Below are 25,592 nucleotides of genomic sequence, written 5' to 3' on the forward strand. Positions count from 1 at the left end.
CAGTGCTTTCATTTCATCTCAGGTGTATGAGGTCAACCACGGTAGCAGCCTGGTTGAGAAAATGAACACATTCATCAGCAAGGTGACAGAACCCCTGCACCCAAAAGTAGAAGAGAACAGAATACACAACGTCAAGCACCTTTCCTACCCATTCTCACGAGAAAAGCAGCATCTGTGAGTACCCCCTACTTCCCTACTCACTCCCTACACTCCCTCCAGAAGGATAGCCTCAACATTCTGATGGCCTGCGCAACCTTATCTGTTATAATCAGACTCAAAGACTCTTTGTATGGAAGGTATTTTCTGCAAAAAATAAAATGAATATGATAAATGATGAAAAATACAATCTCCACTTTGCCTTTTAGTTTTCAAAGTCTATGTGTAAAAATCCTGCCAAAATGAAAATTAAGATGAAACAGTATGAGTCAGATGTGACATAAAAAAAATTAAAAATTAAATTAAAAAACCTTTTTGTCTTTTAGTTTTCCAATTTGACTTTTCATTTCCAAGTTCAACATGAAAATGTGTGTTAATTAAGTGGGAAGTCGGCAGAGCTATGGATTACTGCTGTGCTTTCTTAGTGCGTTTGCAGATTCCGAAATCATTGTGTTTCTTGTATATGATCAAAAGACAAAAAGGTTAATTAATTTTATACAAGCCAACTCCCTGGCTTTATTTATGGCCACAATATTGCCTTTTAGTGATTACATCTTTTGATCTGCGGCAGAAAAAAAACACCGCTCTCGTTTTACACTCTTTCCGACTCATTTGATCGATCTATCGTTCATCCATTCATTTGGGTTTCTTAAATATGTCAGGTGTGTGCACTAAGTGAGATTATGCAAGTCTGTCTTGTATGAGCCTTGATTAGTTAAAGCTGAACTGTGTTTGTGGAACGACTTGAGGCTATGTTTAAAGATGGCGCTAGTTTGAGTCTGACTTTTTCTTTCATGGAATACCCCCCAGCATCGGAACTGTGCCTCTATTTATTTTCAAGGTTTGCTTAAAAAAAAAAAAAAAAAATCAGGAGGAGCATTGCCTTATTCTTAATAAGGAAAGAATATTGATTAAGCTTTAAGAGCTCTTGCATTTTAAGTAGAACAGATAGAAGATAACATTATTAACTTAAACTAATAGTCCTAGTGAGCAAAACAGTTACACATTTTTATGGTTGAATTAAACTATCACCCATTTCAATATATAAATATATAAAGATGCAGGCGAGAAGGCCTGATCATGGTCCTTTGGGGCCCCTGGACATCACCTGCCTTTTGGAAGACCCCTGTCATGGAGGAGGGACTTAGCGGTCAACTCTATTTATGCGGCCGGCTTGTATGTGAGGCTCATAGTGTTTTGCTTACATTATGAATGTTGTGACTCTCTGCCACTAGTGTTCTGAGGGCCCCTCCAGCCCGATGTCTCTCTGGCTTGACCTGTAATCTATCTGTGACTGGTGTGTCAGATTTCCATAATGTACGATGGCAAGTGAAGGCTCATTCGTATTCATAAAGGAAGCACTACATCATTGGTTGCTTTCACCTAGATTAACATTGCTTTTTATTTTCTTAGTTAGCTACCTCAGAGTCTTGACCATAGTGCAGTGATCATCATCGGTCAGTCAGGTAGTACTTCACATGCCGGGGCATAGCACAGGAGAGACGGTTCACATACCGGCTTCAACAAAGCAGTGCCTCATTAACAAAACACAAAGGGAGAAACCGAAAACAAAGGTCCACATATGGTCAAAACTAAACTAAGGCAGGAAGCAACACTGGGAACAACCAGTAGGAAGGAACCCATGAATCTACAATAACTAACATGGGGTAACTACAACTAATAATCACACAGGGAAACAGAAATACTGAACACTGAAACAGAACAAGAGCAGGCATTTAAGTACACTACTAACAAGACACAACGCGGGGCAGGTGAGAACCATAACCAAATCAACCAATCACAAGGAGTCAGTCCAATAACAAGGGACATGTGAGATGTTTTTCAATTAACAGTCGCTAAAGACTTGGAAACATTAAAAAATAATCAGGGCTAGCTATACATGGAGAGACTAGGAACACAAGTAAAACAGAACATAATTAACCAAGGCACGGGCAGGGTAACCATAAACAAGGACATAAAATCAAAGACATAAATTACCCATATCAGAAACTAGGGGAGATAATAAAGCCAAAATAATAAACAAAAGATGAGAGTGGGCTCAGGCCAGCCTTGAATTCATGATGGAAAGATGTCAGCCTCTAGGGCACACACTCAGCCCATTGAGCCAGGGGAGCAGGAAAAACACAGTAGGGCAACATTAAATGGGATGGCCAGTGTGAACCACTGGTCAAACGGGGGGACGATGGGACAGGGCCAGACAGGCACCGGTCCTGACAGTGCTCACTTTTTGAATATTAATGAACCTCCCCTGCCATCCCACATTCCAGAAATCTTACGCCAGCGCTGCTACTTGGCGCATCTATGCAACGGCACCATTCATCAAGATTCATTGATGCATCTTTACACCCCTAGTTTGAAACCGTTAAATCACCCCCAGTGATGTGATTTTCACTAAAACAAGACATATATTTTTTTTATTATTTTTTTTACAGTGGAATTCCTACAAACTAACACTTGTCTACCTTTTGCGCATTTAAAACCTCCTGCCATTCTGTGTTTTGAATATTATTGTGTTCTTGAGTTACTTTGTGTGTTTCTGTGATATAAAACCATTTGAATTCTGTAGCAAGACTTAATCCTGCACTTGGATGTTTTGACAGGTTTGATTTGTCAGACAGAGACTCCTTCTTTGACAGTAAAACAAGAAGTTCAATAGTAAGTATTATGCTTAAATATATATTTTGGGTGAATGCTTAATTATATGCATTGTGTATGTTAGCAGATTTTATTTATCAGGATAAATGCATTCTGTATGCTGTAGTTAAAATACAAGTCCTTTTGAGACTAAAATGTTAGTGGTCACACAACCAGCTCACTTGTGCTTCCGGGTATGTTTTCTGTCATTCTGATGTAGTACAATATTTATTTGGATGTTTCTCTGAGTTATTCTTTCCAACTTCAGGTTTTTGAAGTACTGAAGCGCACAAAATGCACCAAATTCGAATACAGCATGGGTAATGTTCCCTTTGAGCACAGTCTTTGCTCGTGGCTTTCTTTGCATTGTGGATGTTATTCAACAACATTGCACACTTATGATCATAGCTAATCATAGGTGTGGCCTAATGGTTAGAGAAGTGTGCTGGTGATTTGAAGGTTGCTGGTTTTTGGATTTCTGCCTGCATTCACTCTTAAATATTCATACGTCATCTCCAATTAAAAAAAATATATATTAGGAAAATTTAGCAGTATAATTCCATCCATCTTCCAATCCATTTATGGAGTACAGTGTGGTAGAAGAGGAGCCCTGCAGCCTTCTGTAGGCAGCATAGCATAGGCAGCACAGGAAGGGACCACTCAGGACAGAACGCCAGTCCATATACAGGGTACATATACAGTATGGGCAATTCACTGAGGTACATGTGCTTGGCTTTCAATGTAACCATTACAAACACAAGATACAGGTAAACTGCTTTACCAAACATTCTTCAGTGTTTAGGGTCAAAATTAATTTTCAAGTATCTGCAAGTCAAGTAGACTAATCTTATGTCAGAGACATTGACTAATGAGTTTTCTCTTGAGGTGGTTCTGTGGTTTTTAAAAGTTAGGATATTTCTACGTAACAAGTGTTTAAAATAACGGGATTTAAAAATTCCACACATTGCCCCCCTAAATTCATGTTATAACCTTTTATGTTTGTCACATTTGTTTCACAGGGATTACCAGCCTGCTTGCTAATGGGGTATATATGGATGCTTATCCTCTGCATGATGTAAGTATTTATCACTGGTTTTGAATTTACAGCTGTCAAGGGATAAATATATTTCCTGGTATTTGCAACAGGTGGTACATGTGCTAGACTTTACAGTGCAGGGTACCAACATTTTTAAATCTTAAGTCTTACTGTTGATCAGCTTTTATCGTCTTGGGATATCGTCTTATCTTCATTGCAGGGGGACATTGATGGAGAAAATTCTGACCCCAATGACAGAAAGGTAAGACCCATGCAGAGATTTCTGCAAGGTACCTCTTCAATCCTCTGCAGTATTAATGCATGGGCCAGTGAGATGTGAGGGTCCCACTAGAATGAACACCTCTCTCTGTTCCTGGCCAATGTTACTGCAAGCCTGACAGTTCGTTTTAGTTGTTTTAAACAATTTTATCACCCAGCCCTGGTAGTGAACCATGCTGGCACCGGTAATACAGCCTCTCCACAGACAAGGATCACTGAGTACATGTCTGGACATATGTTTACTGTCACAAAGGAAATCTCTTTAATAAGTTGCTCCTAGAGTGCTGTCTGGATTTCCTCAGCCCATGAGCACCTTGTTATATAACCCCGATGTTGAGACTAATGGGGGAGATGCTTAAACAGAACAGCTGTTGAGGAGCCTGCTGACGGAGTAGTGTGGACAAGCCAGCTCTCCATGGCCGGCCATTCACCTCCAGCCACAAGCTCTGTGCCTTGCTGTACAAAGTACGGTCTACACTCTAGACATGACTGTCATTTAATGCCATGGAGTTGTACTGCAGCAGCCTCACCAATAGGGGCATTGTAGAGCAGGGGAAAGTTAGGACAAAATTGGGACAGACCAGGATTGGTCTGGGTTGTGGGCCCAATATGATATGTTTTCATGGGACCCAATACCTCTACCGGCACCTCAGCTCACCAAAATTTGCTAATAGAATGCATATTTTCCATAACATCTTACACAATACTGGTCTGTAATGAGCCTGAAGCCTATCCCTTGAAACACAGCCTACAAGGAATGGGACAATCTGGATAAAATGCCAAGAGATACAATTTTTCTGTACAACTTAACCCCATGAACCACCATAATATCTTATTGACCTGTCTTTGGCCTGTAATCATTGATCTCAGGACCATTAGACCTGGTAATTTCATTAAATCCATTCTTCAGTCATTATAGGATATCAATGCACAGTAATGCGGTGGCGGGGTTTCTGCCATCCACTATCACCGCCTTGAATTCCCTCTGTCATTAACTTACTGGTAACCCTTATGTGTAAATGCAGCTGGGCTTTATTGACTCCTAATTCATTATGGTGCAGTTTCATGAAAAAAACAGTATTCTTTAATGGGCTGTTACAGAAAATCCCTGGCAAAAAAAGAATGTCCTTGAGACCTTGTTAAGCAAAATTATTCTTAATTTAGTATTCTGGACAGATTATTTACTTGGCATATGACAGAATGGCCAGCCCTGTGCTAAGGCTAGATGACGACTTGTAATTGATGGCTTTCCATTAGAGGGAGTCCAAGTCTGTTGCAGGGTGGCGCCTTACTGGCCATGAATATGTTTTGATGAATATGCTATGCTGCGTGACATAATATAATATGGGGGTGATAATGGGGGTGGCATATCTGCCACAAGGAGGCAACACAAAAAGAGGGTGTTTGTGTCACAATATCAGGATGGGATGGCAGGATGGTAATTTTTTTTTATTTTAATTTTTGCGGCCATACTAAAATTACAGTGATAAAAAGGAAATCATGCAGAAACAACATCTTAGCCTTGAGACTCAAAAAACACGGGGGCTAGATTTCCGTAGCCAACAGCGCCACCACTGATCAGGCAAAATTAAGAAGCCAGCAGGCCGGGTGTGAGCTGAGACGTGACTCATAAGGCCTGGCATGTTCCCTGACCCAGTATGCAAAAACACGCTTGCAGATGGAATTAGGCTGACCTCCCCTCCCCCGCCCCCCACTGTGTGCCAGATAACCTGAGACAGCAGGCCGCCGGATCACACATTCACAAAACTAGCATCGGTGCCTCCGGATTTATATGTGCATGTCTTAGTGAAGTGTGTGTGAGAATAGGCGTGAACATGCGATAATGCCTCGTTCGCTTAATTTCAGCGTTTGGACACTTAAGCAAATGAAAATTAGAACCGGTAAGAAAATACCCAGTACCGGGCACCCAAATAATTTTTTCTTTCTAATTTCCATTTCTGCTTTTCGGTTCCTAAACATTACATATCTGCCGTTACCTGCTGTAGGTGAATACGTCATGCATCAATGCGCAACAAGCTAGCATGCGTGATGACAGTGTGAAGGAACGAATGGTCAAAAGTTTAGTTTCACTTTATTAATGTAAATGACAAAAATTGACGCACATCGAATCTATTCTTAAATTTCAGGACTGCTGACATTACTTCTCCTAAATTGATGTTGTTTTGGCCAATGCCCATTTATCCTCCGCGAGTCGGCTAAGGCGGCCGCGCCTTAACTTACACAATGTTTTTAAATGCGTGATCAGAACCTTTAATATCTAATTTAAAATGCGTTATCTGTAAAATAATACAGTAAATCAGCATTTTCATTAAATACATGCAAATTACAACATGCTCCTTTATTTTTTTCTCTCAAGGCAGATTTTTTGAAGTGCGTGACAACAACCAAAATAATTTCAGACAGACTTAACAAAAATATCATTAAAACCCTTAATGTGTCTTCTGTCAAATACACCCACCCTCAACAAACGAAAACATCCACTTTTATTTGAAATCCTTAAAATTATCAGTTAGCCATTTTTTCCGTCGCCCCCAAGCGCAAACAGCTATTAATATCCCACGTGTGGAAACCTCGACAAAGAACGACAAAACTACACGTGAAATCAGCCAGGTTGTATTTGCTATTTTTACTCATTTTCCGCCGAAGAGGCTCTGCAACAACTTGTCATTTCTCAACAGCAGTGATGAAATGAACTCATCCTCTGATGAAGTTTGTGATAGCGATGAGGATTGTTTTAAGAAGAAATTGTTTTAAAGACTGGCATAAAACAAGTAGATTGTTCTTAAGCATGCTAAAATAGTTCTTGATTTCCATATTCTGTCATACTTACCATTCCAGTTGCTTTAAACAAACAGATAAACTACAAATTACATATGTTTTTGTCTTGTCTCACACTCATATTCCGCACTAGACATTGACAGGTTGATTTGTGCATGGGGAGTACCCCAGATAAATAGCAATCATATTTATGACCGCAGCTGTTTGCCCAGGTAGAGACAGTTGAACAGAAATAGTGACATAGTTAAGTTATAGCTCTCTGTTTTTTAACTGCAAGGATTTTTGTGAATGACTTGCAGGCAGGAGTTGTGCGCTGCACTCAATGCACTTTATTTAGCATTTTACTCCCATTGCTGCTGGGACATTTTGAATGTCCAGAATAAAGATATTTTTGGTTAAACACTTGTCCTCCTTTTTTTTTTTATCTTTATAGAACCGAAACAGGGAATCGATAAGCAGAACCGGAATCGAAATCGATAAAATTCAAACAATACCCCAAGTCATTACTGCGATCTTCTCTCACCTGAGAGAGGAGAGCGACCAAGACAATATGAAACACAATGACGTCTGTTATTTTTATATATAAAATTACCCTTCCCTCAGGATTTATATTGTTTTTAGTTGTGAAAGTAACAGGAGTTTTTCTAAAATGTTTAAAAATTCTGATCCCCCTGCAGCTCTTGTATGAAGAGTGGGCGAGTTACAGTGTTTTCTACAAGTATCAGCCGATTAGCCTGGTCAGGTAGGGCTGCTCACATGCATGTCGTGCTGTGTTTACCGTCTGACTTCCCCCTTCTGCAGCACATGCCTTAAACTATCCCCATTGTAATTGTCTTCCAGGAAGTACTTTGGAGAGAAGATTGGTCTTTACTTCGCATGGCTGGGTGTATATACCCAGATGCTAATCCCTGCCTCCTTGGTTGGGGTCATTGTCTTCCTGTACGGCTGTGTCACGGTGAATGATGACATTCCCAGGTATCTGACATTTTTGTAAATCTCCTGGAATGATGATGAATGTTGTGATGACGGCAGTCTGACCTACTAGCAGGTTTTTCTAATGAAATCATAATGAAGTCAGTTGGGATGGTGTGTAAAATGTAAATAAACACAGAATGTAATGATTTACAAATTATTTATAAACCCATTTTTAATTGAAAACAGAACAAAGACAACATGTCCATGTTAAGACTGAGAAACGTCACTGTTATATGACTGCAAATTTTGAATTTGAATTTGATACCAGCAAATTCAAAATGAGGTTTATATCAAAATCACTGTTATTACCTTGCTGACTTGCATAGATGTATAGATAGATAGATAGATAGATAGATAGATAGATAGATACTTTATTAATCTCAAAGGAAATTGAAAGAAACAAAAGCTCTGCAGCATTGAAAATCAATCCAAGCACAGCAAACTACAAAAACAACAAAAAACACTTAAACACTGATGAAAATGTGAAGCTGCTGTAAAGGCAGCCATTCCCCACAGCGCCTAAGGATTCGCTAATGCTTCTGTAAAAAAATTTATGCAATACAAAAAAACTACGATGGATGCAATGGCTTAGGCTCCATCCATGTACACAGATCTCCACAAACCAGGTATGTGTAATAAAGCAGTGATAAAGCAGCTTTCTGCCCGTGTGCTAAAAGCCTGAGTAAAAAGGGATGTGTGTGACAGCAGGGGTGATATGTGATGAGTAGCATTTGTCCTTCCTGCCAGACTTCCCTCTGGTTTTCATCCACATCAAGGTATTTTGACATAATTTGCCGTGTTTTCTACATTATGTGATCCTCAGTTCCGCCATGAGCATTAGCAGGAATCTCCTGCTGTCTGAGTTATGCTTGTACCATTTATTCCAACAGCCCCAATTCAACAATGGTATGAATACTGGGAATGAAATGGTTTTCATTTCCGCTATAAGATGGAGTATGATTCACGAATATATTTGAGGGTACTTTACACTCCATCCTTCTGTCACAGTGCAAATATTTTAGTCTGGCAAACTTCTAAATGACAGTGACAGTCTTAGTATAAGTTTAAAGATTTGAGCTTCAATATGATAATATTGGTATACAGCACCCGCACATTGGTCGTCAGCTTTAATGCCTCTTTTCTCTGTTTATGAGGATGGATATGTTGCATTGCGTTGTTTGATTGTCAGGAAAGCTTTGATCAGCTGAAGTGTTTCAGAGGTATCTCGACTGAAACTGTTTCAGTATAATTACTGAGTAGTGTAGCTTTTTAATGGATGTTATTCATATATATACCTTATATACCTTTGAAATTGTATGCTAAATTAAATGAAATGAAAAGGAAATTGAATGCTAAAATAGCCATGCTGGTTGAGATTGCCATAGATGGTGTAAGGATGGCCAGTAAGCCCCAGACCACGACACTTTCTTCTCCATGCTTGGGAATCACACATACAGCCGTCACCATCTCTACATTTTGTAAATACACAGTAGATAAATTCTCAAAATTTGATTTATCAGTCCATTACACTGACTTGCACTCCTCAGACATCTAGTATGTTTTTGCCCTAGACAAGTCTCCCCTTCTTATTGAGTGCTCTTCACAATGGCTACTTTGCAGTGATTCACCTGCTTAGGCCTGTGTCATGCTCTCTCCTGAACTGAAACATCTGTACTTCTAACAGCAGTCACATGACCTTGTATTTGTGGGTAAATTCAGTTTTTCTTAAAATCACATGTATGAATGCAGTTACTCATGGTTTCCTAACGGTATAAATGCACATACCATAACATATACAAGTGTGTAAAGTTAAAAGCATACATAATTATGGAACACCTTGTTTCATGCAGGTGTACTCAAACTTTCGATTTAGTTTAATGTGTACCTTTTTTTCCGCTGGGTGTATTTCAATGAACAGCCATATGTCTCTTCTCAGTGACTGTTCGCCTTTATCTGATTTCCATTCAGTAAAATGTCATCATGGGCTAAATGTCAAGAAACATGACGTTTTTTGAGGAACACCCTCATGTTTCCTGTGTGCCAATGTCGCCCTCCCACCAGCATGGAGATCTGTGACAAGAGGAACAACGTCACCATGTGTCCGCTCTGTGACCGCGCCTGCAGCTACTGGAATCTCGTCATGGCCTGTGGTACGGCCAGGGCCAGCCACCTCTTCGACAACCCCGCCACGGTCTTCTTCTCTGTCTTCATGGCCTTATGGGGTACGTGCACAAGCTCCCCGTTCCTGAACACATGTCACAGTCTCGTATCAACATCTTCATCCTAGTCCATCATGGTCTAACAAATTGCATTGCCAGTTCTCACTGTGTATTGTTTTTAGGCAATGTGTCTTGGCTTAAATCCATCCTTTGATGTTATTTTGAAGATTGTAGAGATCTGTGACCAGGTGTCATCTGGGACTGAGCACAGAGACCGGAAGGGGGGTTTGCCATGATAAACTTTGCGGGGGGGGGGGGGCAGTCCATCATTTATGTCACTTGTTTCGCATGATACATTTAGCATTTTTTACACTTAGTAAATGTGTTTGGGCCCGTCTATTCTGTTACTTCGTGCACAGTTCTGAATTTGGTATTTCATGACAACACGACCACATTATACACATAACGAACAAAACATGGTTAAAAATGATTTGGGTCTTTGCTGAAAACATTCTGGCTTAAACCTCAGTAGCCTGACCCTACCACCACTGCTGTCTGTAACCAGTACGATTTTGCCATTGGTTGCTTTACTCTTATTTTGGAGCAATCTCTAATAAGACCATATGAAATTTACAAAGAGAGGAGGCCATTCGGCCCATCAAGCTCATTTGGGGAGAACTTAACTAATACTGTAGCTCACTGTTGTTAAAATCTTATCTAGTTCTGATTTAAAGGACCCCAGGGTTTTAGCTTGCGCTACACTAACAGGAAGACTATTCCATAGTCTAACTACACGCTGTGTAGTCAGAGACAATCCGCCATGTTCTATCAATTGATTTGAAATGGTATAATTTTCTGGTAAAACTGAGATCCTGTTGAGCCAAAAGTGCTGCTTACTAAGCCACCATGGCTGAATACATGACATTAGTCAGATAACTTAATCTTTCCTCTGTCCCTCTGCTAACGTGTACTTTTTCACTATATTTTAAATACTTAAATGGGTTTAAGAATATAAGGTGCTTAATGGAAATGTTGCCATTTATGTATTATCTTTACCCTTGGGAAAGAGATGAAAGTTCTAATTAAGTGTAAAATTGAAAATGAACATTACAGTGAATGACTAAAATAATTGCATTTCTGTAAAGAATTGCCGTGGTCACCACACTGCTGTTTGTAGAATGACTCTCCTCCTTTGTCATCTCTCTGCTAGCACTGTGCTGACAGGCCGTGTGTATTCTCTGAGAGTGAGAGGGCAGACAGAGGCTGGCAGGGGACCCACTTCTGTTTTTCGTGCCTGTGTGCTGTTCATTGTCAGGAGACTGAAGGACTGTAGGAAGCAATCGACTTGAGCGCTGTATGGGACTGTGTGTTCACTTCCAGAGGATGATTTAATGCCCTGCATTATGAGTGTGAGTGTGTCTTGTGGATGTTATTGTGAGGAGAGATGTATGTAAAGGAAGTATTTTTAGCAAGGATTTGGACAGGCTGTTATGTCTGAGTTTAATAAAGGGTCCGAAGTGTACTTTAAAACTTGCTGGAGAGCATTCTGTTTAGAAATAGGTTTGTTCTAAAATAAATCACATTACAAAGCATTCATTGTCTGTTTGCATGGTGCACTCTCAAATCAAAGCCACCTTTTATTGTGTTTATTTGACACTAGTGCTAAAAAAGGGTAAAATGGCAGTGTTTGAATGTTTTTCTGTACATTGGTCATAATGCACTAAAAGAAGGCTTGAAATGGTTTGGAAATTCAGCATTCGCAGGAAACTGATGACACAACTGGTACAGTGAATTGACAGCTTAATTCAATTCAGTCTGGAAACAAGTATGTGGGGTGATTTGTTCCTCTGTGCCTGTGATCGGAAGGTCGCCGGTTCAAATCCCACGGATCACCGTGACGCATCACCGTGAGGCTGTTAATCCTGGAAAAATGCTTCAGTGGTGCTGGATAAATGCCTGACCCTGTCCCACCCCAAGATTCACTCTCACCTGTACATGTGTGGGTGTTTCAAAGGATTGTGAATTTGATTCTGCAGAACCTTTGAAAACTATAAATTCTAAGAGTTAGACCATTTATTTTTCTAGTTTTGACTGCAAGAAATGACAATGGCAAGAAGGGGGCAACATAATATTATAATATAATCCGTCCATCCATTTTCCAACCCGCTTATCCTACTGGGTCTCGGGGGGTCCGGATCCTATCCCAGAAGCAGTGGGCACAAGGCAGGGAACAACCCTGGACAGTGGGCCAGCCCATCACAGGGCATTATAATATAATATTAATTATAATAATAACATAATATGGAAATAAATGTACTTCTTGGTGTATTGCAGCCGCCATGTTCATGGAGCACTGGAAAAGAAGACAGATGCGACTGAATTACATATGGGATCTGACAGGCTTTGAAGACGAAGAGGTGAGAAAGAGCATGAGAGACGATGCCTTTATGCTTGTCCTTGTCTGTCATGTTGGGGATCGTGTTTACTTTCCTTTTATGAAGACCCCTCAATCCTGAGCAGCACTGTCTCCCTTGGCATTATGTCACAAGTGTGAATGGTGGCCAGTGAGAGTTATTTTTTAAGTAATACTTACTGTATGTGGAATCAGTGACAGTGAGTCCTTACATCTGCATGCACAGGAAGTTGAATGAGAGCCTTGAAGATCTTATGAATTATTTTTAGACGAGAAATACAGGAATCTGGCACCGTATTACAGACACTTCCTAACTTGCTGATCCTACCTTAACTGTTTGGTGACTATGGTAACTAAGGTTAGGACCTGATTTAGGAAAAAGGCCATTACAGATGAGCAGATAAGTTCCTATCCTAACTTAAGAGAGGAAAAGTGAATTACACAAGCTTCCTTACTAAAATCTTAAATAAACTCTTCTATAATAAACTTGTCTTGTCTTATCTTGTCTTTCGTTTCCATGTTTTTCATCGGGTTTTCTTGAAGGAAGCTTTAAAGGTTTGCATTACATTTTTGCATTATTTCATGTCTGTCTTGAGGCTGATTGCTTCATCCTAGCCTCTCTTTCTGCAGCTGCTCACTGCAGACTTTCTGGGATTCTTCCTCACTTCACATATTGAGTTAATGCTCTCCAGTAGCCTTTTTATGGTCTTATCTATTTCCCCCTTTTGCTTATGGCCTCATCCAAGCAGTTGAACCACTCTGTTCTACAGTACTGTGCAAAAGTTTTACAGTCAAAGGAAATGTTTAGAGCTACTTATGTGGGTAGTAAGTGTATGTTTGCTCAAAACAAAAACAAAAAAACACAATTTAACATTATAATATATGTAAATTAAGAGTAAACAATAACAAGTAATAGAAATTTATTCTGTTCACCAAAAAGTTACTAATATCTAGTTGGATGGCTAGATGAACAGCGCTTCAGTTCCCTAACCTCTCCTCAGAGGCACCTCAGCCCTTCCATTTATTTGTTAAATTTCACCACCAGCTCACTTAATTAATCAATTAAATTTGTTACAAAAAGCCAGTGAGGTACTGATTAGCCTTATGAGGTGTGCTAGTGGTCAAGCCATAAAATGCATGTGTGTTGGATGGTTGTTAAATCCTGGGGTGACTTCAGGAGAGGCTTTGAAATGGTTACGCTACCAGTTTGATAGACACAATATCATTTATAAACAGAGAGATCTTTAAGCATCATTTTTACTGCCTAAGACTTTTGCACAGTACTGTATGTCCACCATCAGTGCCAGCTGGCTGCACACTTACTATTTGTTGAGCATTTCCACAGCCTTGCACTTTGCTGGGCACGTGAAACACCAGGAGCATCACGGAACTCTCCCTCTTTCCACGCTTATGGGTTGCCCCTGCCTTTCTTTGATGGGACTGTGCTATCATTTTTTTGGTGGTTTCAGTGCACTGCTAGGAAAAAATGACAAACGATAGAGATACTTCAACAAATATGGCAGAGGGCTTCATCCACCAAAAATATGCATGGCACATCTCAATTATGTTTCTTCATGTAATGAACCAGTAACTACTCATAAAATTGCTGGGAAACCTACAGTAACGAATCATCCACAAGTTTTTTTTTTTGTTCCATGTAGCCAAATGTAATACAATGTGAGATCTATGATATAATAATTAAATATGCTAATATCTTGTGACTGGTAGAAACCGCTAGTAACCAAAGTATGTGTTTCCTCTGGTGTCTGTATTGCATGTGCGTTTTATTACATCCAGGATCATCCGCGAGCTGAGTATGAGTTTCGAGTCATGCAGAAGTCGCTAAAGAAGGATCAGAATGCACAGAAGGTATGGGGTATTCAGGGGAGGATGTTTTTGTTTTTGTTATTTATTTATTTTGCCAAAACATGATGTTCCTTTGAATACAGCATCTTCCTTGATATATGTACATGTCATGTACATAGAATATCCACATATTTTGCATCCCCAGTGCTTGGTTTAGTCCTCCTTGGTTCTTTTGTGTTCTAGTACTGGATGATTCACATAATCTGATGAATATAGCTCAGTTAATAACTGGTGGGATCTAACAGTGTATTCCCCCCAGTCACCACTGTGCTGGGTCTATTGCAGGTACAATCAAATGATCATATTTGGAGCTGCAAGATTTACTGCAGTCCATTTACCAGTGTAACCATGTTTGATTCAAAACAGCTGGCTAAGATTATTATTTGATTAGTTATATTTTTACAGCAGATTTTGATCAAGAATGAGCATTTATTCTATAATGAGCACATTGTATAATTTCATTTTCTGTTGAATATTTTCTGAAATATAATTTGATAGTGATTTTGATAAATATTTTTAAGGTATCATTTCTACTGTAACTAGATTTTTGAGGATCAACATGAAACAAGAAGTTTTCTTGTAATGAATGTTTCAGCGTAATTAGTTTTCTGTTAGTAAGAGACACCCAGCATGGGAAGTCTGTAATGGGCCATCAGAACATCAGTAAACATTTGTGCTGGAATCGACACACTAACACTAACATTATCATTTGCCATTTACGTTCTCATAGTCAGAAAAAGAAAAATTGACTTGTGAAGACAGACTTCCAGCCTACATGACCAACGTTGTCATGATGCTGTTCATGGTGAGTTTGCCACTTTGCTACACTAGCATATCTCTTTTAGTGGACTCTATTGATGAGAACTTTATTGCACTAAAATATTATACGGAGTGTTGCTTTCATGCTATGTTAATATAAACTGTGTTATGTGAGGACTTATTAGAGCCTGAGAAACTGCTGCTAATCACTGACATCATCCAGTTTGTAAGATTTTGTATGTTTTTTTTTTTTAGTTGGATTGTATGTATTGTAAAGCATCCTCAAGTGTGAGAAAGGCACTATGTAAATGAAACAATAATAATAATAATAATAATAATAATGTTGTTATTATTGTTATCATCTCCACCCCCTAGATTGGCGTGACCTTTGCCATCGTGTTTGGGGTGATCGTGTACAGGATATCCACCACATCGGCCCTGCACATGAGCTCTGACCCCACCACCCGCTCCAACGTGAGGGTGACAGTCAAGACCACAGCTGCAATTATTAACTTGGTGGTTATCATCATCCTGGATGAAGTGTACGGGGCTGTGGCCCGTTGGCTCACCATACTCGGTCAGTTTCACCATGCTGCTCGCACTAATCGATGTCTATATGCACATGCAGTTCAGGGATCAGCGTGCGGCATTTTGCAGTAGCCTGATGGTTGAAGCTGGCTGAGGGAAATGAAAGTATGCATACAGACTTAAAGTTAATTTCTATGATGATATTTTCACTGATAGAATGCTCCCGCTAAAGCTGATTTTAGATCATTTTCACCAATTTCACAATCAACAGAGGTACCAAAGACCGACAAGAGTTTTGAGGAGAGACTGATCTTCAAAACATTCATCCTAAAGTTTGTGAATGCCTTCACTCCCATTATCTACATCGCCTTCTTGAGAGGGAGGTATGTGTCTTTCTGTGTCACTTTTACATCTGAGCTGCACTTATAACATACTTGTGAATATCGAGAAATGTAACTGTATCAAACCATGTCTTATTTCCCTGAAGGCTTGTTGGTCGTCCTGGAAGTTACCTATATGTCTTTCAATCTTATCGGATGGAGGAGGTAAAAATGATAATGTGTGGTGAATTTTTTTATGTTATTCAGCCATTGTTTTCTCATATTAATGGTTACTTTTACAATATATGTGTAATTGTATTTAATATGAGTTCATGTTGATGATAAAACCAATATATTTTGTTTTTGAAAAGTTCTAAAAATTATTTTTAAACATTATTTATGATATTATTTTCACCAGTAGTTCTTAGTTCTGACATAATGACCGTGCTGGCGCTGTGATTGGTGTGGTGAGGTGACCCTCCCCCCTCCCCCAGTGTGCCCCCGGTGGCTGTCTGATGGAGCTCTGCATCCAGCTCAGCATCACCATGCTCGGCAAGCAGCTCATCCAGAACAATCTGTTTGAGATCGGAATCCCGTGAGTGCAGATCTCAGCCATTCAGTGTACGCACGGTCCTCAGGCTCTCCTCCACGCCAAACTCCTTCATCAGTCCCGTCGCACTTAAGCTGCCAATGCGTGCACAACAGGTGGAAATGTTCGGTCATTTTACATTATACTCATAGCAGAATTTGCTTGTAATGATTTTTAGTGCTTCTTGCCATTAGAAGGGTCCAAATATCACTGTTTTTTCCATGACATTTCTATGTTATCACCAAAATTTGTATACTCATGACACTCAAACAGCATATTAGACCCAGAATGTAAAGCCGTTGAGTGACTTGAGTCCGTAATCCCTAAGGGAGAATGTGGCCTAGATCATTTCTTCGTATCACATCTCAGAATAGAAGTTACAGGCGAAGGGTTTCCAGGAACCTCAGTAACAATCCTTTCTAGCTTAGGAACATCTGACGTCATGCTCCCCTCCCTGCAGCAAACTCAAAAAGCTGATAAGGTACATCAAGATGAAGAAGGGCGCCTTTCAGGAAGAGGAGCAGCGAGAGAAGAAACTGCAGCGCTACGAGACGGATCACTTCCTGGAGCCCTATGCTGGTCTCACCCCGGAGTACATGGAAATGAGTAAGTCATGAGGCCGGAAGCACAGCTCCCCTTGGCTTCTGGGTGATCATCCCCCAAACACACAAGTCCTCTGTCCACTATCCTCACTAGACAGCAAGATGGTTACCCTGTATTTCATTTGTTGTATTACGATTACAGCTGGAATGTTCAGTTCTTATTAGTGAAGGTAAGAGGTTTTTAGCAGATTAATTACTCTGATTTCTTTAATATACAGAGCTGTTTAAATATGAACTCAGTCATTAATAGTTATATACACATACCAGTTTTATTTGTGAAAACATGACAGGAATATTTAAAAATAGTGCTGTTGATGCTATACTAAATCATGCTTTAGTTTAATGTACCCATGAAATATTTAATCCAGCTCACAATCACAGAGTCAGTAAATAGGAGCCATATCACATTCTATATTGGTTTAAAATGGGACACAGCATTTTATTTTTCGATACGGGCCGATCGCACAATATACAGGATAGGTGCAAACTGTAATCCTCACAAATTGCATAAGACTTAATTGCCTGATTACAGTCACATGTTCCTTTTTCACAATTAAAAAAAGTTTTAAAATGAACATTCTTATTTACAGTATATACACAGGATTATCAACAATAAAGAGGAACAGTATTTACAAATCAACGTATTTTTAAATCAGTTCTTTCCAATTCCAATTCCTAACTCATAAAACAATAAGGAATATGAAAAAACATCATTGTTCCCTGACATTTTTTGACCCAACTTGAATGTTCCAGTTATAGTAACCACGTCACTTTGCCAATAATATTCAAAATATATATATTCAAAATAACCACCTAATTGGTGGGGAAAGATTCTGCAAATTGGAGTGCAATTGAGTGGAATGTATAATAAATGAATAGGTGTAGTTTCAGAGATACATGTCACAACGAGCATTCAGGTAGAAACACATTTATTACTTCCACATTTCCAGTTGATCCAACCAGTACTTCTAGAAATTGTACAGGATGGTGAGCGTGTGAGGAGTACAGATTAGATGGGAGGAGCAGGTGACAGGACTGTCCAGGGAATACACTGTCGTGTTGACAGCCCCAACTTTCTAGAAATTAAGGTGCTGTTGTTTAGTTTAACAGGTTGCATAACGAGGATGTGATAAAGCTGAACTTTAATCATCTCTGGGGATCTTTGAGACTCTCTGTAATTGCCAGCCTAGTTTTCTTCGATCTGAAATCTATAAAAACAGTATTGTGGCTTGGTAGATTAAGGTCAAGCCCACTGTGAAAGTATTTTGTTCTGTTGGTATGTCCTTTTTGAAAGGGTCAATTAACTACATCAATGGGCTTAATCTTTTGAGAGCATTTCTTTTCTCAGCTGGACACTAGAGATTTATTCAGTTTTGTCGTTTATATATATTTAGAAATATAAAGAAAGAGACTAGCATATTGAACTGAATTCACCAAGTGCACTATAAATGTCACGTAAAAGCAATTAATTGTTGTAACCTTTGCTACAAAAGGCTTTTAGCTTAATCCACTACAGCAGGTTTTGTTTTTTGATACATAATTTTGATGGTTTTTCTCTGCATTATTAAATGCCATCTAAAAGATTCAATGGAAATCAGCTTAGTATAGTACAATTTCAAAATACACGGAAGGGGTGTTTTTACAGGATGTGAAATTCCATTTCATTCTTGGAAGGCTCTTGTTGTCACTGTATAAATGCAGTACTAAGAAGGACAAGCTTGGGAAAACCACCTTTTTACACTTTGTCAGCACTCACTGGAACGCCTCAGAATTCACATTCACAGAGAACATCTTATTTTCCAGCCAAACCAGCCATCAGGCCCTTTTAATCCTGGTGTCCCTTTTGTCTTCTGTCCCACCATTTACACAGTTCCCCCGATACACCTCCCATTCCCCAAGCTAACGGTGCATTAGCCTCTGGACCGTGGTGCCTGCTGAGCCATCTGAAGTGTAGTGGCCAGCATTGAGTTTAATGTAGCACGGTAGATTGCCCCCCCCCCCCCAACTTATCCTCCAAAACTAATAGTACCATTCAATCCTGCACTTTAGCTACACAAGGTCACATTGAGAACCCAACAAACGGAACTGAAGGATAAACTTCCTGCAGTGGCTGCCTCTGAAGTAGATAAAGTCTCCAGTTGTGTTTTCCACTTGACAATCTCCCTGAGAATCACTTGGTACCACTCCGATAGCCTGGATGATGGAGGTGACAGATGCCACTTCTGAACTGGCTCTCTGGGTCCCTGTTCCCTGCCTACTAAGGGCTGCCAGAGGGAGTTCCTGCATTACACTCTACCGTGTGCAGCATTGCTGCGATGTTCATTCTGCCTGCTTACGCCACACATGCATATTCCGGGACTGTGAGAGGCTGCTGCCGCGATGGAGTTGCATATGCGCTGCTTGTAAAATGTCCACAAATTCTGCAGTTAAGAGCAACTTGATACTGTAGTAGCTATGTGCATATTAGTATACTGTATACATTATGTATTCATAGAATACATTTCACCTGTCCCACTTGGCTCTCCATGAGACACACAGACACATTTAGCAGTGAGAGTGGGGGTGACACTGCAGGTTTGGACAGTGTGCTGCACCACTGGAGCAGCTGGGGTTAAGGGCCCGACATTGACATCACTCTACCAACCACAGGATTTGAACTGTGACTAATCACAGGCTCAGAATCCTGACCCACAGAGCCATTCACTGCCTGTATAAATATGCATATGATGAAAACCCTTTATTGCTGTTGCAATGCACCATGTCACTAGTCACAAGTACCAGCGAAAAGCAGGTCATCAACCCGACCATACTGTACATATACACACATCACATTATAGGGGGTAGACAGGTCAGGAAGACAGGGGATATAGGAAAAACAGAGAAAGCAGGATTACATGAGGAGAGAGGAGGAGAATAAAAAAAACAGCCCCCAGACTGTACTCCAGTAGGGAGTACAATGTAGGAACAGAAAAAACACCTCAGCAACATAAGCACATGGCACTACACCTTACAACATAAAAGTCGTGACTTGTAATGGGGAGGTGGAGGTAGTCCAGCATAGACAGACAGCCGTCCGGTCCTGCAGCCAGAGGCGCTGGTCACAGACCCGCCTGTTCACGCTGGAGGTATGAAGCGGCGAAGGCGTGGGATGGGGGGAGGGAGTCCTTGGGGTTGGGGGAGAGGAATGCAAGAGAGTCTCACTGCCTTGTTCTTCTGGGGAAGTTGTTGAGCTCAGCAGCGGCCTTGGCCAAGGCCAGTGCTGATTAGGGGGGAGCCAAAAGCAGATAGAATGGGGTTGTTTGGGCTTTCGGGCGGGAAGCTGTAATTTCGCAGCTCCTCTAATGTCCATGCTGGTCTCCGCCATCCAAAATTATTTGCAGAGCCGTGAGCTTCTCCGTGATGTTATCAAATCTGCGGTCAATAGTCACAGTGATGTTATCCAATTTGCGATCTATAGCCATAGTCTGAGCGCCAACAGCTCTGCCAAGTCCGTCAATCATCCCGGCCAGCCTAGTGGGGCTTTGAGCGGCTGTCACCGTTTTCTTCAATTTCCGATAAGCCAGGGCAATGCCTAATCCAATCAGTATAAGACCTGTAATCATGGTCCCGAATAGGTAAATATCTTCGATGTCCTCCACGGACAGAGCTGCCAGACACACGACCCTCCACTTCTCCCATCCGTCCATCGTGTAGCCAGCTGTGTACGTTCCTGCAGGACACTCAGGTTCCCCCAAACCTGGGCTTCTCGTGGAGAAGATGGTGTCAGTTGCGTTGAGAGACCAGTTGATCAAATCCATGATTTTCTTAGTTTTGAAGAGCAGGGCTGAGAGAGTCTCTCAAGTGTAGACAGTAAGACAGTAGACTGGACGAGACGAGAGGAGCAAAGCAGGGAAGATAAGGGGAGGGAGAGGGAGAGAAGTGCGTCCGCCTCCTCTGAGAGCCAAAGAGCAATTTTGTTTCAAACTGAAACTGCAAATAAAAATATTTTAATACAAATACATTTTCCTTGACACCTAGTCTCCTTTACTATAATGCTTTTATAATTCCGTTTGGTGGTTCCTCACCTCCTGACACATCTCCCCCCCCCCCACCCCCCCCCCCCCCCCCCCCCGATCCCTCAGGTAATCCCTGCAGATGCACATCCTCTCTGCCTTCTGTGCACAACATTCATACAATGATATTTATGCTACGCCCTGAAAAAAGCACACAGTGACACCCAACCCCTTTTTTTTTTTTGCCTTGATTCTCCACTATTTTGTGTACCACTTAAATATGGGTGATTTTAACGGGAGTCCTTCTGTTTCCGCAGTCATCCAGTTTGGCTTTGTCACTCTGTTTGTGGCATCCTTTCCACTGGCTCCGCTCTTCGCCCTGCTAAACAACATCATCGAGATCCGTCTCGATGCCAAGAAGTTTGTGGCAGAGCTAAGAAGACCTATAGCTGCGAGAGCAAAAGACATTGGTGTGTTAAATGTTTATTATTTAGGAGTAAGTGTGTTCTGGAAAGTTAAAACCATTTTTTGACCCAGACACGGTGACCGATTGTCTGTCATCATGTTAATCAAGTAATCTGAGTCGGAATTATAAACAAGTGGCTCTTAAAGATTTGACCTTGACTAACCCAAGTCAATTTGTTTTGCGGTTCTGTACATAATGCTGGTATTTCTCCAAAATTATTTTTTAAATGTAATAGATTGTACAGTTTTCCTTTCAAAGCATTAGATTCCATTAGATTCACAATAATGTAACTATAGATTTATGGTGCTTCCCCCTTTATGCAGCACTTCTCTGGACATCTGGGTCTTTTTAGTTGTTGCCTAGTTCAAGATGCATAATTTGCATAATATTTCCATTTCCAAATAGCGATTGGGACGACCCTCCTGCAATAATAAGAAGCAAATGTGAATTTAATCCTAAATCTAGAACCGAGCACTGACGATCTCTTCTTCTTATTTAGGTATCTGGTATAATATCCTAAGAGGGATTGGCAAAGTGGCTGTTATTGTGAATGTAAGTAATCTTTTTGAACATTTGGTATGTGTGGTTCAATTACTGGTACTTCTGTAGTGACCTGTTCACAGTTTTAGTCTTCAATTAAGGCATTTAATTTTATACGTCGAAGAATGAAGATCGACATGCTGAGGAGCATTTATTGTAGGGAGATACTCAGGTTATGAATTCTCTCTCACTCTCAGACTGTAACAGAGAACAACAACATGCTCCTCTGCTCCTTTAAAGGCCTGCTGTCCTGTGACCTTGTATCAACACTCAGAGCAGACCTTTGTAAAAGTATAAATGTACAGCCATCCAAATCACCGTTTTCTTTCTTTTGTGTGGAATCTTACCAAATATTCCTCTCTCAGGCAAAGATCACACCTTATATGGTCAGCTGTGACACAGGGCTGTCAGCGGCCTCTAAGCCCCACAATGGGCACATGTCCAAATAGACCATCCTAAGATCTCAATCTGCTTTACTTAGTGACGAGTTTTGAGCAGTGGTAGGTGTTGGCCCCCCCTCTGGCTGATAGCAAAGGAACGGGGAATAGGGAAGAGACAGTTTACTAAGATTTGGAGAGTGATGTCGCCAAGGGGAGAAATTCAAACATTTTTAATCTAGGCCAGCAGGACATGGTGAAAGGACATTAAAGGGTGCTGTCTAACTGCCTGGTTCAACACAACAAAAAACACAACCAGAAAAAAGCCTGTGATTGATAGTGGGTGATAATCCCGCCCACCAGGGGTTGTGAAGCTGTATTTCTGACATTGCTGGTACGGAACTCTGTGCCAGCTAACAATCTGTGATTCAGGAGAGGCCCAGCAGCACTCGGCTTTTCCTGGAATGCTGCCAACCCACCAGATTTTACAGGCAAAAAAGCTAAATAAATGGAAACTCTATTGAGTTGTTCTGGTACTATGTGAATTTCAATCAAAAAATCCAAAGGCCATACTGTACCCTTACTTTGTATTCTTTGGATGACATTTAGTCCCACGTTCATCCAATGAACAAATGTTTGTTTGATGTTTAAGATCAGGTACCGTAATCACTGAAATGCAGTGACCACAATTCTTTAACATCCACTTTGACATTAAAATCACTACATTGGTTTGCTGTCACCCTCAGGCATTCGTGATATCATTCACATCCGACTTCATTCCCCGCCTGGTCTACCAGTACATGTACAGTCCAGATGGCTCCATGCACGGCTTTGTTAACCACACCCTTTCCTACTTCAACGTCAGTGACTTCGAAGAGGGCAAGGACCCTCTGGAGCCTATGCACTTGGGGTACAGGGTGGAGATCTGCAGGTACAGGCCCCCAAGAGCGAGTTAAATGTAAAGTTCTACTCTTTGTTATAAGTCCTGTGTGATTTTCATCATTTTGATCATAATTACGCAATGGCTAATTGCTAACAATAAACACAGATGCAGAACTACTGTAGGCACGAAATGGACAATTTAGTCCTATTGCAGTTTTTTAACTCTATAAAATTACTGTTTAGTCTTCCTGAAAGTCTCAGTTCACCGGGGTGTTTAATATGCCTTCCAATGTTTCTTCAGGTATAAAGACTACAGGGAACCTCCCTGGTCGCAGACTCCCTATGAAATTTCTAAGGAGTTCTGGGCAGTGCTAGCAGCCAGATTGGCATTTGTTATAGTTTTCCAGGTAAGACCCCTCATGTTTATATGGAGGAGAACCACCAAAGACTGCATAATGGTGTGGAAGATGTATATGTGTGTAATAAATATTAGTGTTGCTTTTTAGCACCTCAGCTGTCTTGCATATGAATAAAGCTTTAGGGTCTATTCTCCCATCAGGAACTTAAGACAAAAAGTTACCAGCTTTTGAATTAAGCATATTGTCCGCTCGTCAATGCCCACCACTCGAAACTCGAAAGAGAAGGTGCGGATATGCAAGAAGTATCAATTCTTCAAGCATCAGTGATGTTGGAAGTAAGCAAAATGTGGAACGTGGGTTATTTCATTTCAATTGTGACCCTAAATGAACATTTTTATTTTGCAAATGAAAGCATGATGGTAATCTACTACACTTATATGTGGTCATTCTCACCAACATGAGAACCTTCAACAAACATGAAATGTTAGTGTTTGAATTTTGTGCCGAGCAATTGACAGTACTTTAACACAAGTATCTTAAATAAGCTATAAATTACACGATTCATAATGATTTCTCTATCATTATTCCCAAAGGGGCACTACCCTTGCAGGTTTAAGATCTAAGAACACAAAACTATGTCATCGATTTAGAAACATGATTAAATGTTTTTTAATCTTTGAACTTTGACACCCACAATAGACAATCAATTAGTATAACCAGGTGTACGTTCATTTCTTCTTCAGTTGTTTTCTCTGGTTTTATGGGGGCAGTGCAGTGGCACATTGGTTAGCACTGTTACCTCACACCTCTGGGACCAGGATTCAAGTTGCCGCCATGGCTCCATATGCGTGGAGTTTGCATGTTGCATCTCATGTCGTCGTGGAGTTTTCCTCTGGGTTGCTTTCTCCTACATTCTAAAAATGTGCTAAGGTGAAGTTCCCTAAATTACCCATAGGTCTGCATGTGTGAGTGAGTGGCGTGTGAGTGTGCCTTTGATGGATTGGCACCCCTTCCTGGGTTGTTCCCTGCCTTGCACCCATAGCCTCCGGGATAGACTCCAGACCCCCCACGACCTTGAATAGGACAAGCGGTTACAGAAAATGGATGGATGATATGTAATGGTAATGAGTTTGTAACAATATTGTGCTTCAGAACGAATCCATCCATCCACTTTTTTTCCCTCTTCATAACAATTCTGTAAACAAGCATATATGCCTAACCAATAGATATGGTGTAAATTTTAGTATTATTAGCAGCATGGACTGAAAGTTTGGAATGCATTACTGATAAAATAATAATGCAATCGACTGCATAGTCCAAACAAGCTTACATGATATAGCATTGCCTACGATATCCTATTCTATTGGGGACCCTTGACCTAGTGTATGTACGTGTACGAAAACACGGGACAATTTCCATCCCCTATTGGTTCAAATTGGAGCGGTTCACGATCCACCCAGAAACATGCGATGAATTCACTGTCGGTCAGTTGAAGTACATCAAGATGTGGGTGTATCTGTCTGTATATGCACCGTGGCTTAGGACTGCGAGGACACACACTACTTCCTTCGAACTCAGCCTAGCTTTTTCTCCAAGGTGTGCTGACGAGGCAGATGTCACTTGAATCCTGCCTAATGGAACTATAATAGTGCTTATGTATACTTACATATTTCTATATTCAATTGTGTATTCTTATATAATTCTTATACAATTATATTAATTAACAGGAGTTTTGGATTGTAACATTTACTTCTGAATCTATAAGGAAATAGTTTTGTTTTGTTACATGTTTGGCTTTCTGAACACTACAATGTTGCATTTGGCTGGTAGAGGCGTGTGA

General features: G+C 40.5%; 1 protein-coding gene across 7 annotated transcripts in view; it reads left to right on the forward strand.

The window, feature by feature from the left end:
- Nucleotides 1-25,592, forward strand: part of LOC111840721 (anoctamin-1) — a 46,535-nt gene that overhangs the window by 17,849 nt on the left and 3,094 nt on the right. For 6 of the 7 annotated variants that reach the window (XM_023805857.2, XM_023805869.2, XM_023805878.2 and 3 more), the window contains 21 exons: nucleotides 23-174; nucleotides 2,778-2,832; nucleotides 3,080-3,131; nucleotides 3,831-3,886; nucleotides 4,068-4,109; nucleotides 7,603-7,667; nucleotides 7,766-7,900; nucleotides 9,962-10,122; nucleotides 12,394-12,476; nucleotides 13,016-13,027; nucleotides 14,270-14,341; nucleotides 15,069-15,143; nucleotides 15,473-15,674; nucleotides 15,897-16,008; nucleotides 16,113-16,170; nucleotides 16,440-16,540; nucleotides 16,995-17,140; nucleotides 21,446-21,598; nucleotides 22,094-22,146; nucleotides 23,258-23,442; nucleotides 23,695-23,800. In XM_023805857.2, coding sequence (XP_023661625.1) covers nucleotides 23-174; nucleotides 2,778-2,832; nucleotides 3,080-3,131; nucleotides 3,831-3,886; nucleotides 4,068-4,109; nucleotides 7,603-7,667; nucleotides 7,766-7,900; nucleotides 9,962-10,122; nucleotides 12,394-12,476; nucleotides 13,016-13,027; nucleotides 14,270-14,341; nucleotides 15,069-15,143; nucleotides 15,473-15,674; nucleotides 15,897-16,008; nucleotides 16,113-16,170; nucleotides 16,440-16,540; nucleotides 16,995-17,140; nucleotides 21,446-21,598; nucleotides 22,094-22,146; nucleotides 23,258-23,442; nucleotides 23,695-23,800 — 2,076 coding nt within the window. The remainder of the gene's footprint in view (nucleotides 1-22; nucleotides 175-2,777; nucleotides 2,833-3,079; nucleotides 3,132-3,830; nucleotides 3,887-4,067; nucleotides 4,110-7,602; nucleotides 7,668-7,765; nucleotides 7,901-9,961; nucleotides 10,123-12,393; nucleotides 12,477-13,015; nucleotides 13,028-14,269; nucleotides 14,342-15,068; nucleotides 15,144-15,472; nucleotides 15,675-15,896; nucleotides 16,009-16,112; nucleotides 16,171-16,439; nucleotides 16,541-16,994; nucleotides 17,141-21,445; nucleotides 21,599-22,093; nucleotides 22,147-23,257; nucleotides 23,443-23,694; nucleotides 23,801-25,592) is intronic. The other variant, XM_023805887.2, reaches the window with a different exon arrangement.

This window comes from Paramormyrops kingsleyae, chromosome 11, assembly GCF_048594095.1.
Source record: "Paramormyrops kingsleyae isolate MSU_618 chromosome 11, PKINGS_0.4, whole genome shotgun sequence".
Lineage (NCBI taxonomy): Eukaryota > Metazoa > Chordata > Actinopteri > Osteoglossiformes > Mormyridae > Paramormyrops > Paramormyrops kingsleyae.